This window comes from Rhinatrema bivittatum, chromosome 6, assembly GCF_901001135.1.
Source record: "Rhinatrema bivittatum chromosome 6, aRhiBiv1.1, whole genome shotgun sequence".
Classification (NCBI taxonomy): Eukaryota; Metazoa; Chordata; class Amphibia; order Gymnophiona; family Rhinatrematidae; genus Rhinatrema; species Rhinatrema bivittatum.
This window is the reverse complement of record NC_042620.1, coordinates 185,837,487-185,849,663: the sequence shown is the minus strand read 5'-3', so window position 1 is coordinate 185,849,663 and position 12,177 is coordinate 185,837,487. Positions and strand designations below refer to the sequence as shown.

The window sequence follows — 12,177 nt, the reverse complement described above, 5'->3', positions numbered from 1 at the left end:
TGTGTTTGTCCCTAAATCATTTGCTCCATAACACAAGAGCTACCCATATGGGGAATAATTCCAGGAATGTGATATTCCTTGTCAAGCCGACTTCATCCCAAGCAGCTGGCTAAAGCTCAGTGTACCATGCCCCTTGACAGAATACCCCAAAGCCCCAGCCCCCTGAGGCATCCAAGTGTATATCCAAATCTCTGCTCGAGAGCGGAGATCCCTGTCACATGGACACAGCATTAAATTCATCCAGAAATGATGTCCATATGGAGATGTCTGCAGGCACATCCTCACAAAGTGATGCAGCTTACTGATGTTGAGTGTTGCGGTAGCCAACCTCCTCAAGAAAACTCGCCCCATGGGAATTACTCGACAGGCGAAGTTCAGTGTCCCTAAGATGGCTTGGACCAATCACAGCATAAGTTTCTTTGCTGTCAATGCCTGTCACAACATTACACGCAGTTTCCCCACTTTGTCATCTGGGAGCCAAGAAACCATGTTGATCGATTCCAACTCTATGCCAAGAAAACAAATGACTGCAGAAGGGCCTTAAGTTTTCTTATGGGCCAGGGTAACACCAAAGTCATCGGTAATGGATTGGAATTTCTGCAAAAGGCGTGCGCATGTGCCCGATTCCTTTGACCCGACAAATAAAAAATCATCAAGGTAATGTATAATGTTTCTAGATCCTGCCTGCAGTGATGTCACCTAGTGAAGGAAAGAACTGAAGAGCTCGAAGTAGGCACATGAAACTTAACACCCCATTGGCATGCATTTATCAAAGTAGTATTGGATTCGGAACCAAAAGCCCAACAGGAAACTGCTCGGATGAACAGGCAACAACCTGAATGCTGACTCTATATTAGTCTTGGACATTAAGGCGCCCGCACCGCACTTCTGAGTAATGCTATGGCATGGTCAAATGATGCATACAGCACTGAGCACTCTTCAGGGGGAAGCTAATCATTCACAGATGAGTCTGGAGCGTAGGAGAGGTTCTGGATAAGACAAAACTTGCCGGGCTCTTTCTTAGGGACCAAAGGTAATAGGTACATTTTTTGAAAAGGCTGACATGAAAATGAACCTGCCATATGTCCCATTACCAACTCAGTGCCCAATTTTGCTTGTACGATGTTTGTGTTTCACACCATGGATGTAGCATTGGAGGTAGTTGTCCCTTCCAGGTGACCCCGGAATGGAATGGGAAATCCGTTGTATCTCTCTGCACTTGGGGTACTGTTCCAGGCAAGGGATCATAGCCAACAGGTCAGTGGGTGACTGTGCTTTGCCAAATTGCTGGTTTTCATCTCCCTTTTCCATTATTCCCTCCCAATGGTTTCTTGGAGCATTTCATGACCGGGTGAGGAACAGCACAGGATGAACAAACATGCATGAACTTGTAGTCCTGGAAACTGCATGTCGATCTGTTGTACCGCCAGCAGATGTTGTCGTGAACCTGTGCTGCCCCTGTGGCCTGCATGGTTGATGACTTCCTCAGCACCCACATGTGTGCTCCTGCATTGCTTGCCTTGCGCGTCATCTGTTTCAACCACAAGATAACATCCTGTGTTCCCCAAGACATGAAACAATTTTCTTCCATCTTGTCCCAGAATTTCTCGTCATAACTCAGCCATGCCCAACCATCATCTTCCTTATAAATTTCGAGGATGTTATCTGCGCAGCTTAGCATGGGGCCATATTGGGAGGGGTCATCATGCTTTACAAACTTAACATATGCAGGAAGGTGAGGGTCCACTTGATGATGTTCCTAGGGTCTCTTCTGTCAGCATTAAGTGTCGCACCCTCATCCTTTGCTATCCTCTGATGACTTCCCTCCATGTTACGAAAAATGTCAATGTAAGATAGTTTCTAATCTTTCTGTAAAGGGATCTGGGAACTCTCTCCCACAATTCAGATAAAGTGGTAAACGCTGCAGGGCCTCTGGATGCCTTGCCGGCTCCGGCTGTCGGGGACTGAGGGCTATTATCAGCCACTGAGTCCAAGTCGAATGTCTCCAAGGAACTACCACTTGTGCTAGAGCTGGCCCTAAGCTTGCACCTGGCCTTGCGTTTTTTCTCACATCTTCTCTCCATCAGCATGCACGCTACCCTCAGCACTCACGCTACCCCTGGCATCCTTCCTTGACTCACCCTTGATTTCACTGTTCTGGGCTGCTGGTCCTGTGCTGCTAGGTGCTGCGACTACAGCCTCAATCTGTGGATTAAGCTGTGTTCTTAGGTCCTTTGGGTGGCCGGTCCGACTTGTGATATGCCTGTCATCGGTAGATGGGCAAGGACCTTGTGGACACCTGGCGCGGTGCCTTCTGCCGCCCTAGTGCTGCTCGAACTGGCATGTGGAACTTCATGTGCTGTCTGCCCCAGGTTCCAGGGATGGAAGCTGGTCAATGCCTCCATGGTGTGTTTGTGGGGGAGGGAGGGTATGGATACAGATAAAAGCCACCATATAATGGGAAACCACAGTGTGCTTCTCCACTGTGGGGACAAATGGCAGGGCCCCATCCAGCAACTAAGCCAGGTGCACTGAGAACCCAAAGCGCTCTCTGCTGCCATGCTGCATTATCGTAGTTCATGTATGCTGCAAGGCCTACGGCATGACCCTGCCCCTCCATATTCTGATTGCAAGCATGGGCCCCAGAAGGCCAACCATGTGCCATCTGTCTTCGTGCTATTTCCATACCCCCCGCGCCCCCCCCCCCCAGTATGTGTAGGTCCCTGTTGATTTGCATTCCATTCGTTTTATAGCTGTGTGCTTTCATAGGGGTTCCGGTGTGCAATGGAAGAAACCAGTGCCCCAATGGGGGTGTCCTGCTGCTGGTCATGTACTGCACTCGCCGCAGTTGTAGTCTCCCTTGCTGCATGTTGAGTTGGCAAGCTCTCCCACTCCTGCTGGGTCATATTAGGTGGACTCCCGCTATAATGTCCTTCTTGGTCAGATGACTTGCCACACCCTCTTGTCTTGTCACTATATCCCTCCCTTGTCTCTGGTCAATGTGCGCCCCACTGCTGTGGTTGTTTATCTCCCCTTTTTTCCGCACCATGATTTCACCTGGCCCTTTGATGCAGGGGTAAGTGCCGGAGCCATTTCGTAGATGGCCCCTAAATGCATATTGTGCTCCTGTGCGGGCTCCGGCATGTCTGTTCCAGTAGGGGGTGGAAAAACCCCAAGCCGACTAACTTCTTGGGACTGATGCTCGAGAACTGGTTCAGCCACGTGGCATAGTCTTAGCCTCAGTACCATACCGATTCCTCCACCTCTCCTTTTTTTTTTTGGAATTAACTAGTGGGGATTCAAAACCACAGCCTACAATACTGCCAATGCTGTGTTCTGGTGTCAAGCAAGAGACTGTTTTGTATGGGCTAGGACTGCATGTTGCTGCTATTTCATTTAACCTCCATGCCATCCCGGAATGCCCAACAAATAGAGCCGCCTGCCACTGGCTCCATCCTACTGCACTGTTTTTGAAGCAATCCAAGGCACCACACGATGATCCTGGCTATGGGCTGGAGTTCAGAATGTGGACACGATCCCAAAGCTGGCCGGGAACAAAGAGGCCAGATGCACCTTAGTCACGGCCCTTTAAGTGGGCCAAGATGTCATCAATCTGTAACTGCTCTCTCCCCTCCCAGCCCTGAGGAGATGCATCAGTAGTGAGGATCACTTGAGGTGGAGCAGTTGGAAGGGAATCCCCCTTCTCCAAATTGGAGAGATGCTCCTACCAGACAGAGACGCCCGCAGAGGTTTCGTGTCTGCATCACAAGTCTCAAGGTCCTGAGAGGCCTGTCACCACTGTGACCGCAAGGTCCATTGAGCCCTCCGCATGCACCTATGGGCGAGAGGGATAACATGGATGGAAGCTGCCATGTAGCCCAGCAAACTGAGCAGAAGGCAGAAGCAGCCAGCGAGGCAAGGGCAATAGCCCGATCGCGGGGCAAAAATGCTTTTGCCTACATCGTGTCTAGTTTGGCGCCTATGAAGTCCAGCTGAGGAGATGGACTAATGAAGCAGGAGGGCAGGTTGTCTAAGAACGCCGTTTGGGCAATAATATAGATTAGACATCAAAATAGTCCAAGTATAACCTTTTATTTGAGTGGAGACATATATTCATACAGGTGCCCGACTGGCCGAGTTTCACCCCTCTTGGGGCTTGCCCTCAGGGGCTGTATGGAGAGAGTTCTCTTTTTCTTATGTCACAATAATGTGCTTACGGATAAAACTTCAATTATCTAATAATTTAGATAGAAGTACTGATGCACATAGTCTCCGCTCAGGTTTCCAAAGGAGATAATATTGGTACATATTATCTCCTTTGGATGCTTTCAGCCAACAACCTATCTTTGCTATTAAAAAACACCAGTCCTCATGGGACAAGCTAAAAGGATGTAGAGATACCGATCTAGAAGTTAATCGGGCTCGGGGACAGATATCCTGCGGGTCTTGTTCGGTTTGTAGGCATGTTTTGCAATGTACAGAATTCCAGCCTCCTAACACCAATCGTGTATATTTCTTGCCTGAGCTGTTCACTTGTAACAGCAGTGGTGTCATATACATCATAAAATGTCCATGTGAATTAATGTATGTGGGCCAGACAAGCAGGTCTATTAGAGCTCGGATTATTGAACATTGCAGTCATGTTAAAGCTTTAAAAGAACACGCGCCTCTTGTGAACCATTGGATGGAATTTAAACATTCGTGAGAGAACATTAAGTTCTTCGTAATAAAGAAGTTGTATCTTAAGAACGGCGGTGATTTATCCGCTGCTCTGCGAAAGTGGATCAACGATTCATTTTCAATTGGTCTACATCTGCTCCGAAGGGACTTAATGGTCCCATTGAATGGAGCACATTTATGTGAATGGGGAGCTCTCGTTGTTTATTGTTTGTGAATTGGAATGTTGGTTAGGTTCATCTTATTTCCTGTTGACATCTACTAATGGCTCTCATATGGTCACTCATTGAGTAGATTCTAATTAATCCGATATACTTCAATTTTGTGATTATCTCTTTAGTGAACGCGGTATAAGAGATATAACATTTGGGGACACGTCATTACGCTTTACAAATCCTTGGGAGTACGTCAGTTCCGGGTAGGTGTACGTTTGATCAGTTGGAAGACAGCGTTGGTAAGATATTTTTTGTGCCGGGTAATTTGCTCATTCACTTTTGGTATATTTGTGCATTACAGGTGGTGAATTTATATTGGGACACTGGAATATATGGGACACGTGTGAAGTCGGTGAATTAGCCGTAATTTCTGTAAAATATCCTTGACATCTTTTTTGATGCTCGTATAATGTGTTGATATTTATGGACTCTCTGTGAGTTTTGACATCTATAAACCCGCCAGTTACGGGTTTTTCTGTTGTGTTTAAGTGTGATTCTTAGTCTCTAACCATCTATTATACGTCTGCTTCTTTTTATGCAGATAACGGAGTGTTAGCGGTATAGGAGATCCTATGAGAATCGCTTGCTATCTTATGTGGTATTTGTGTATTCCAATTTGTGAAGGAATTCATATGAGGTATACTTTTATGATTACCTGGTGAATTTAAGTATTTGTATAGCCGCAGTCATTCAGATATTGATATATCATAGTGCAAAACAGTACATATCCTTTTTGATCCAATAAGATATTTTTAATATCTTTTATTTAGAATCAGGAAGCAGTATTTGGTCGTTTGCTGAAATTGATAATTAAGAACTTCTACGCTTCAGTGGTTGAATAAGTTAAAATGGTGAAATACGGAGTGTGATCAATTTGATACTGTTGAAGTGAATTTACTGTTGAAGATTCCGATTATTGAAGATTATTCCATCTTGAGTCAGTCCCTGAGGAAGCCCTTAGGACAAGAGGGTGAAACAAAGATCTTTGTCGGACTTACCTTTTGAATATTTCGTGCTTTTTGGGATAAGGTTTTGAATATCATGTGCTTTTTTGATAAAGCTACATAGGATTTTTTTCATGGATGACTTATTTGAATTGATCATGAATTATTGATTTATACTGACTTATATTACTTTAAATGCTATAAAAATTACGATGTCTGAAATGTGTATTTACATGTTTTTATGAGAAATGTGTGTTGAATGTATGAGAGGGTGTGTGTGAGCTAGATAGATTTTAATTGTCTAGATAGGTATTTAATATGCGGTGGCATAAATAAAATGTTGAAAAAGTTATCATAAAAAATAAGCTCTTCTTTTGTGTGTGATTGCTTTAAAACCAGCGGCAGTGTGGTGTGCAGTCACCGCCGGCATGCTGCCTAAGCCACGTGCCGAAGGAGCAGCTTTGTTTGATTTCTGTCTGATTTTCTTCTTTTTCGGATACATTTGATGGAGTTTGCTGGATCTTGTGTAATTGAAGTTTTCTTATCATCTTTTTTGTTTCATCTTCTCCAATTACAGCTAAAGGCCCAATAGACAATCATGTCTTAAGGCTGATTGAATCGCCAAGTGAGGACAGTGAGGGAGTATTATTATCAGTCGCCCTGAGTCCTGGCGCAGGACCATCTCTATCCCCTCAATCATCAATAGCTCCTCCACTTGATGTCAACAAGGTACAGTTTTAAAATCTGGCGAGGCTGCTGAAATGGAGAAGTTTAACAGCTATCCTCAGGCTGGTCAACTAACATCTAACCAGATACCTATTTTAGATAATGATGGCGCACATGGGGAAACACACAAGCTAGATCAACAGCCTGTAGAGATCCTTAATAGTGTGACCCTTATTGACTTGTGGAAGATGATCTCTAAATTACACTCAAATGTCTCTCAAGCTTTCATGTTAGCATAGAGACCTACATTGTCTTCCATTGTTAATTCTAACAGATTGATGATTGATGATCAGGCAAAAAAAATGTCCTGTTTAGAAAATAGTTTGGGTATGTTACGGCCAAAGTCCAATTATTACAGAATACGGAAAGTGTTCATATTAAGGATAATTTGGTTATACATAACGAAATGGAAAACATAGAAAATTTGATAAGATCAAAAAATTTACGATTGATCAATTTCCCCAAGACTAGGTTATTATCACCACTAGAAATGTTTAGAAAATATCTAAGGGAAATATTATTATATAAAGATGAGAATATACCCGAGTTCTCAAAAATTTTCTATTTCCCCAATAAAACCGGGAGTAACGTTAAGATTCAAGATGGGGGTATGGCTGACTGCATTAGTCTGGGAGTGTCAATATTCCTGGAGGAGTCAACTAATATCATTTACAATAGATCAACGCTTTTTGTGTCTTTTGTCCTTGAAACAGATAAAGATAAGATTTTTCAAAGCTTTCTTTAAGAATAAGGATTTGGCATTTTGTGGTCAGAAAATACAAATTTTCCCTGATGTCTCCAGATCTACACAAGATAGACAGAGGCATTTCCTGTCCCTAAAAGGTAAATTTGTAACATTAGGAGCTAATTTCTTTTTGAAATATCCATGTTTTTGATATGTTACCTTTCAAGGGAAAAAGTTTACTTTCTCTGACCCTCTCCATCTAGAGACTTTTTTTTGTCAGATAGGAGCCCTGGAGGGGATAGTAATGATGACCAAAATAAATAATAAAACTCTCCTCACTTAATTTTTATTTTTTTGTATATGCATTTATAGTAGAATATTATAAGTAAGACTGTATATTTGCGTGTTCCCTCCAGAATTATGGTTGATGATGCAGAATAGTATTATTATTCCTGATTGTAATTATGAAAATGTAATATGATATTCACATCATTTCCTGTATTTTGTGTTAGATTAACTGAAAATTTAATAAAGAAAAAATTATAAAAAATAAATAAATTTTACTTTGGGAACCACAAATCCAGTGTGCATTGTCTTATTTTTTGAGAGCATCTGGAGATAATCCTTATCCAATTGTCTTTCCTGGAGGGCATTGGAGAGATCACCATATTTCTTTAAAGTAACACAGGAAATGGGGTTACATATGTGTGCTGGAACTAGGATTAGTTTACCTCTGTTCCCATTTTGGAGATGAAACAATGAAATTACAGAACACAGTTGTGCAAGAAGTAGGGTTATTTCAGCCCAGTAACTACTTCCGAAAGGAAATGTGTTACATCAGTCAAGGTGTATGATTCTTAGCTATGATGAAGCTCCCAACACCCTGTATAGAGAATGACCATGTGGCTCTAGTGTATAGGGTATGGTTAAAACAACTGAGTACTCTTCTGGCTACTTACCTGGAGCTGTGCAAAGATTTTGGGCTGAAGCGATGAGAGCGAAGAGAGCAGCTGAGCAGGAGACAAGGGTTCCCCCGCCTGGCTTGATTCCACTTTAGCAATGACTGATCCAGGTGAGGTCCCTGAATTACCACAATAGAAAAAATAGAACCCAAATAAATTATAGAACTAGAAAGCTAAAGCCTTGAAAAAAGCCAATTTCACTCATTCCAACTCATGGTCAGCAAATTTGCTTACCTGTCTACTTTAGCTCTGCCTGAAACAAAGAGCTTTGATACTGATTGGAGAACGCTTATCTCTAATGGCATTTTGAGACAATGTAGGTCTCTATGCTAACATGAAAGCTTCACTTTTATTAAAAAAAAAAAAAAAAAAAAAAATCTCCCAGAGAGCATTAACTGTGTATATATTATGCAAATGCACTGCTATAAAGGTGAGTGAAAAAAGGAACAAAAAGGCCCGCCAACCCATCAAGGAGTTGACCATCAAAGGGCTCCCGCTGAGAACAAGGAACACCCTCGAAGCCAGATACCTGAATCTGCCTACAGCTCTGCCTGTATTTTGTGCAAACAGTTGCTCATCAGAGATGCCTGCAGCCAGAAGAGCTTTTCTGACCTGCAGAAAGATGCAGATGTCTTCACAGAGCAAGAAGCTACCCATCTCCTTCAACTGCTGTTTGTCAACATAGCGAGAGAACAAACCAAATTTTAATTAAGAGGCCTGAAGTTACCTTTAGTTGGGGCAGATTGCTCTGAATTAAATATGTGCAAAATAACAGTCAAGAAGTTGTAGTGCTACTATAGAAATTGTGACAATGCGTTTAGTTTTCTAAATCACCTAAATGATCATTATATCAATCAATCAATTACATTCTAATTGATAAAAACACTCAATAAAATCACTAACAGACAAACGAATGAGTCCTTGTCCTGATTAAAATGAACTCTAATCGACCCTTGCCAGAGGAATTAATAAATGTATAAATACTGTGCATTATACAGTTGGAGGTTCCAATATCAATAATTACTCTATAATTAGTGGCACTACATTACTTACAATTCTATATAAAAGCTAACAAAAACTATCCCCACGAGCAGGGGGAAGACTACAAACTTGCCAATGAAACTCTAACACTAGGCTTGAACCCTATGAATAAGAGGGTGTGAACTTTCAAAAAAGCAGAAAACAATAATAACAGTCTGTCCTGTATACATGCAGTAGAATGGTCTGAAGAATGAACAAGTGGGATTCTGGACTGTTGTAATAGGACTCGAGGAAAGAAAGTTAGCAAGTTAGAACTAATTTTTCCTTCCTCTTCATCCCCAAGACAAGTCGACAAATGAGATGTACCCAAGTCACCCTAAACTGGGAGGGAAGCTGAAAGACCTGCTAAGTAAAACACCCGCCCCAAAGGCACATTCAAACTGTAGTGCTGACAGAAGGAATGGAAAAAGGATCATGTAGCCACCCTACAAATATTCTGTGGTGATAACTGGCACTCCGTCCATGATGTCGCCTGACCCCTAGTGGAGTGCACCTTATGATCTTCCAGATAATTGCTAAGCCTTTAGAAATCTATGCAGATGCAATTGCCTGCTTAATCCATCTGGCAATAGTCGCTTTGGTTCCTGCTTCCTTTTCTTATGTTCAATGAACACAACAAAAAGGTGATTGGATCTTCTGAAGCTATTTGCACCTTCAGATAATGAAGTAGCAATCTATGGACATCTAGCAGATGCAGGCTTTTGAATTGAGTTCCTCCCTCCAAATCTGACTTCTTAAAGGCAGTCAACTCTATAGACTGCTCTAGGCGGAATGCAGAAACCACTAAGGAAGGGATCCCGTATGATTGATACCCCTGATCTGAAAACTTCAGAAACTGATCTCTGCACGACAATGCCTGCAGTTCCAAAATATGCCTTGCTGAACAAAAAGCTACCAGAAATACAGCCTTCAGAGTAAGGTCCTGTAGGGAAGCCTCATGGATAGGTTTGAAATGTCAAATACACAAAGTCCGTAACATCAAATTAAGGTTCCACGGAGGCACCAAACTCCAAAACAGAGGATACAGATGTTTCACTGCCATCAAAAACCTGACCACATCTGGGTTAGACGCTAAAGAACAACCTTGAACCTTTCCACTGATAAGAGATGGAATCCGCTTGCACCCTAGGAGAATTTAGATCTGAAAGTTTCTGCAATCCTGCCTATAGAAAAGAAAGGATGCAAGAAACCGACACTTGAAAAGATGAAAAGCCCTCTCTTTGACAGCGGGTTTTGAACTTACACACCCAAACATAAGCCAAGGAAGAAGGCGGCTTCCTAGTCTGCAACAAGGTTGAAATTACTTCTTCTGAATAACCTTTCCTTCTTAAATTGCCTCCTCTCAAGAGCCAGGCCATGAGACAAAAGTGATCCACCTGCTCCAAGCATATTGGACCTTGATGTAGATGACATGGATTCTGCATAAAGCTGAAGGAATTGCCTGCCTGGAGTCTGATCAAATCTATGAAGCCTGGATGTCTGGGCCACTCCGGAACTACCAGAATCATCATTCCCCAATGTCGCTCTGTTCTCCGAAGAACTTTTCCTATCAAAAGCCATGGGGGAATACATACAACAGGCAATTCTGAAGCTACAGCTGTGCAAGGGCATCCAGGCACTCTGTTCCTACCTCCCTTCTATGGTTGGAATACTACAAAACCTTAGCATTCACTCTTGTTGCCATCAGATCCACTTATGGAATCTCCCATCTGGAGCAGAGAATCGCAAAGGCCTTTTCTGCCGGCTTCCATTTGCCAGGATCCAGCATGTGCCTGCTCAAAAGGTGAGCCAATTGATATAATGTACTTAGATTTTCAGAAAGCATTTGAAAAAGTAGCTCATCTGAGACACTTGAGGAAATTAAAAAGTCATGGAATAGGAGGCAATGTTCTATTGTGGATTGAGAACTGGTTAAATGATAAACAGAGAGTAGGGTTAAATGTCAGTTTTCTCAATGGAAAAAGGTAGAGTGGCCCTTAGAGATGGGAATGATAAGTGAGGTGAACAAATTTGTTTATTCAAAGTTGTTAAGTCACAAGCAGATTGTAAAAAATTGCAAGAGGACGTTGCAAGAATGGGCAACCAAATAGCAGATGGCATTTAATGTGACAAGTGCAAAGTGATGCATGTAGGGAAGATAAACTCAAATTATAGCTACACAATGCAAGGTTCTACATTGGGAGTCACTACCCAGGAAAAGGATCTAGGCATCATCATGGATATGTTGACATCTTTGCTCATTGTGCGGCAGCAGCCACAAAAGCAAAAAGAATGCTAGGAATTATTAGGAAAGGAATGGAGAATAAAACAGAGAGTGTCATAATGCTTATATATCACTCCATAGTATGACTGCACCTTTAATACTGTGTGTACCTCATCTCAAAGAAGATATAGCAGAGTTAGAAAGTTATAGAGGACGACTAAAATAATAAAAGTGATGAAAATTCCTCTATGAGGAAAGGCTAAAGAGTATAGGGCTCTTTAGTTTGAAGAAGAGACTGCAGAAGGGAGATATGATAGAGGTCTATAAAATGAGTGGAGTGGAATGGGTAAATGCGAATCAGCTGTTTACTCTTTCAAAAAGATACTAGGTGATACATTTAAGACAAATAGGAAAAATATTTTTTTGTACTTATTGCATACTTAAACTCTGGAATTTGTTGCCAGAGGATGTGGTGAAAGATGTTAGTGTCGCTGGATTGGTTTAGACAAGCTCCTGGAAGAAAAGTCCATAAACTATAATTAAGGTGGACTTGGGGAAATCCTCTGGAAATTATCAACCTTTTGGGATCCTGCCAGGTACTTGTACCCTGGATTGGCCACTGTTGGGCTTGATGGACCTTTGGTCTGACCCAGTATGGCAAACCTTATGTTATTTTACAAATTGCCTGAACATTTTCCACCCCGGCTATGTAAGGTGGTTGCCC

General features: G+C 42.3%; 1 protein-coding gene across 5 annotated transcripts in view; it reads right to left on the bottom strand.

Moving 5' to 3' along the window:
• CARF (calcium responsive transcription factor) overlaps positions 1-12,177 on the bottom strand; it is a 435,125-nt gene that overhangs the window by 273,283 nt on the left and 149,665 nt on the right. For all 5 annotated transcript variants that reach the window (XM_029606288.1, XM_029606289.1, XM_029606290.1 and 2 more), the window contains one exon: positions 8,207-8,328. In XM_029606288.1, the coding sequence (XP_029462148.1) occupies positions 8,207-8,328 (122 nt within the window). The remainder of the gene's footprint in view (positions 1-8,206; positions 8,329-12,177) is intronic.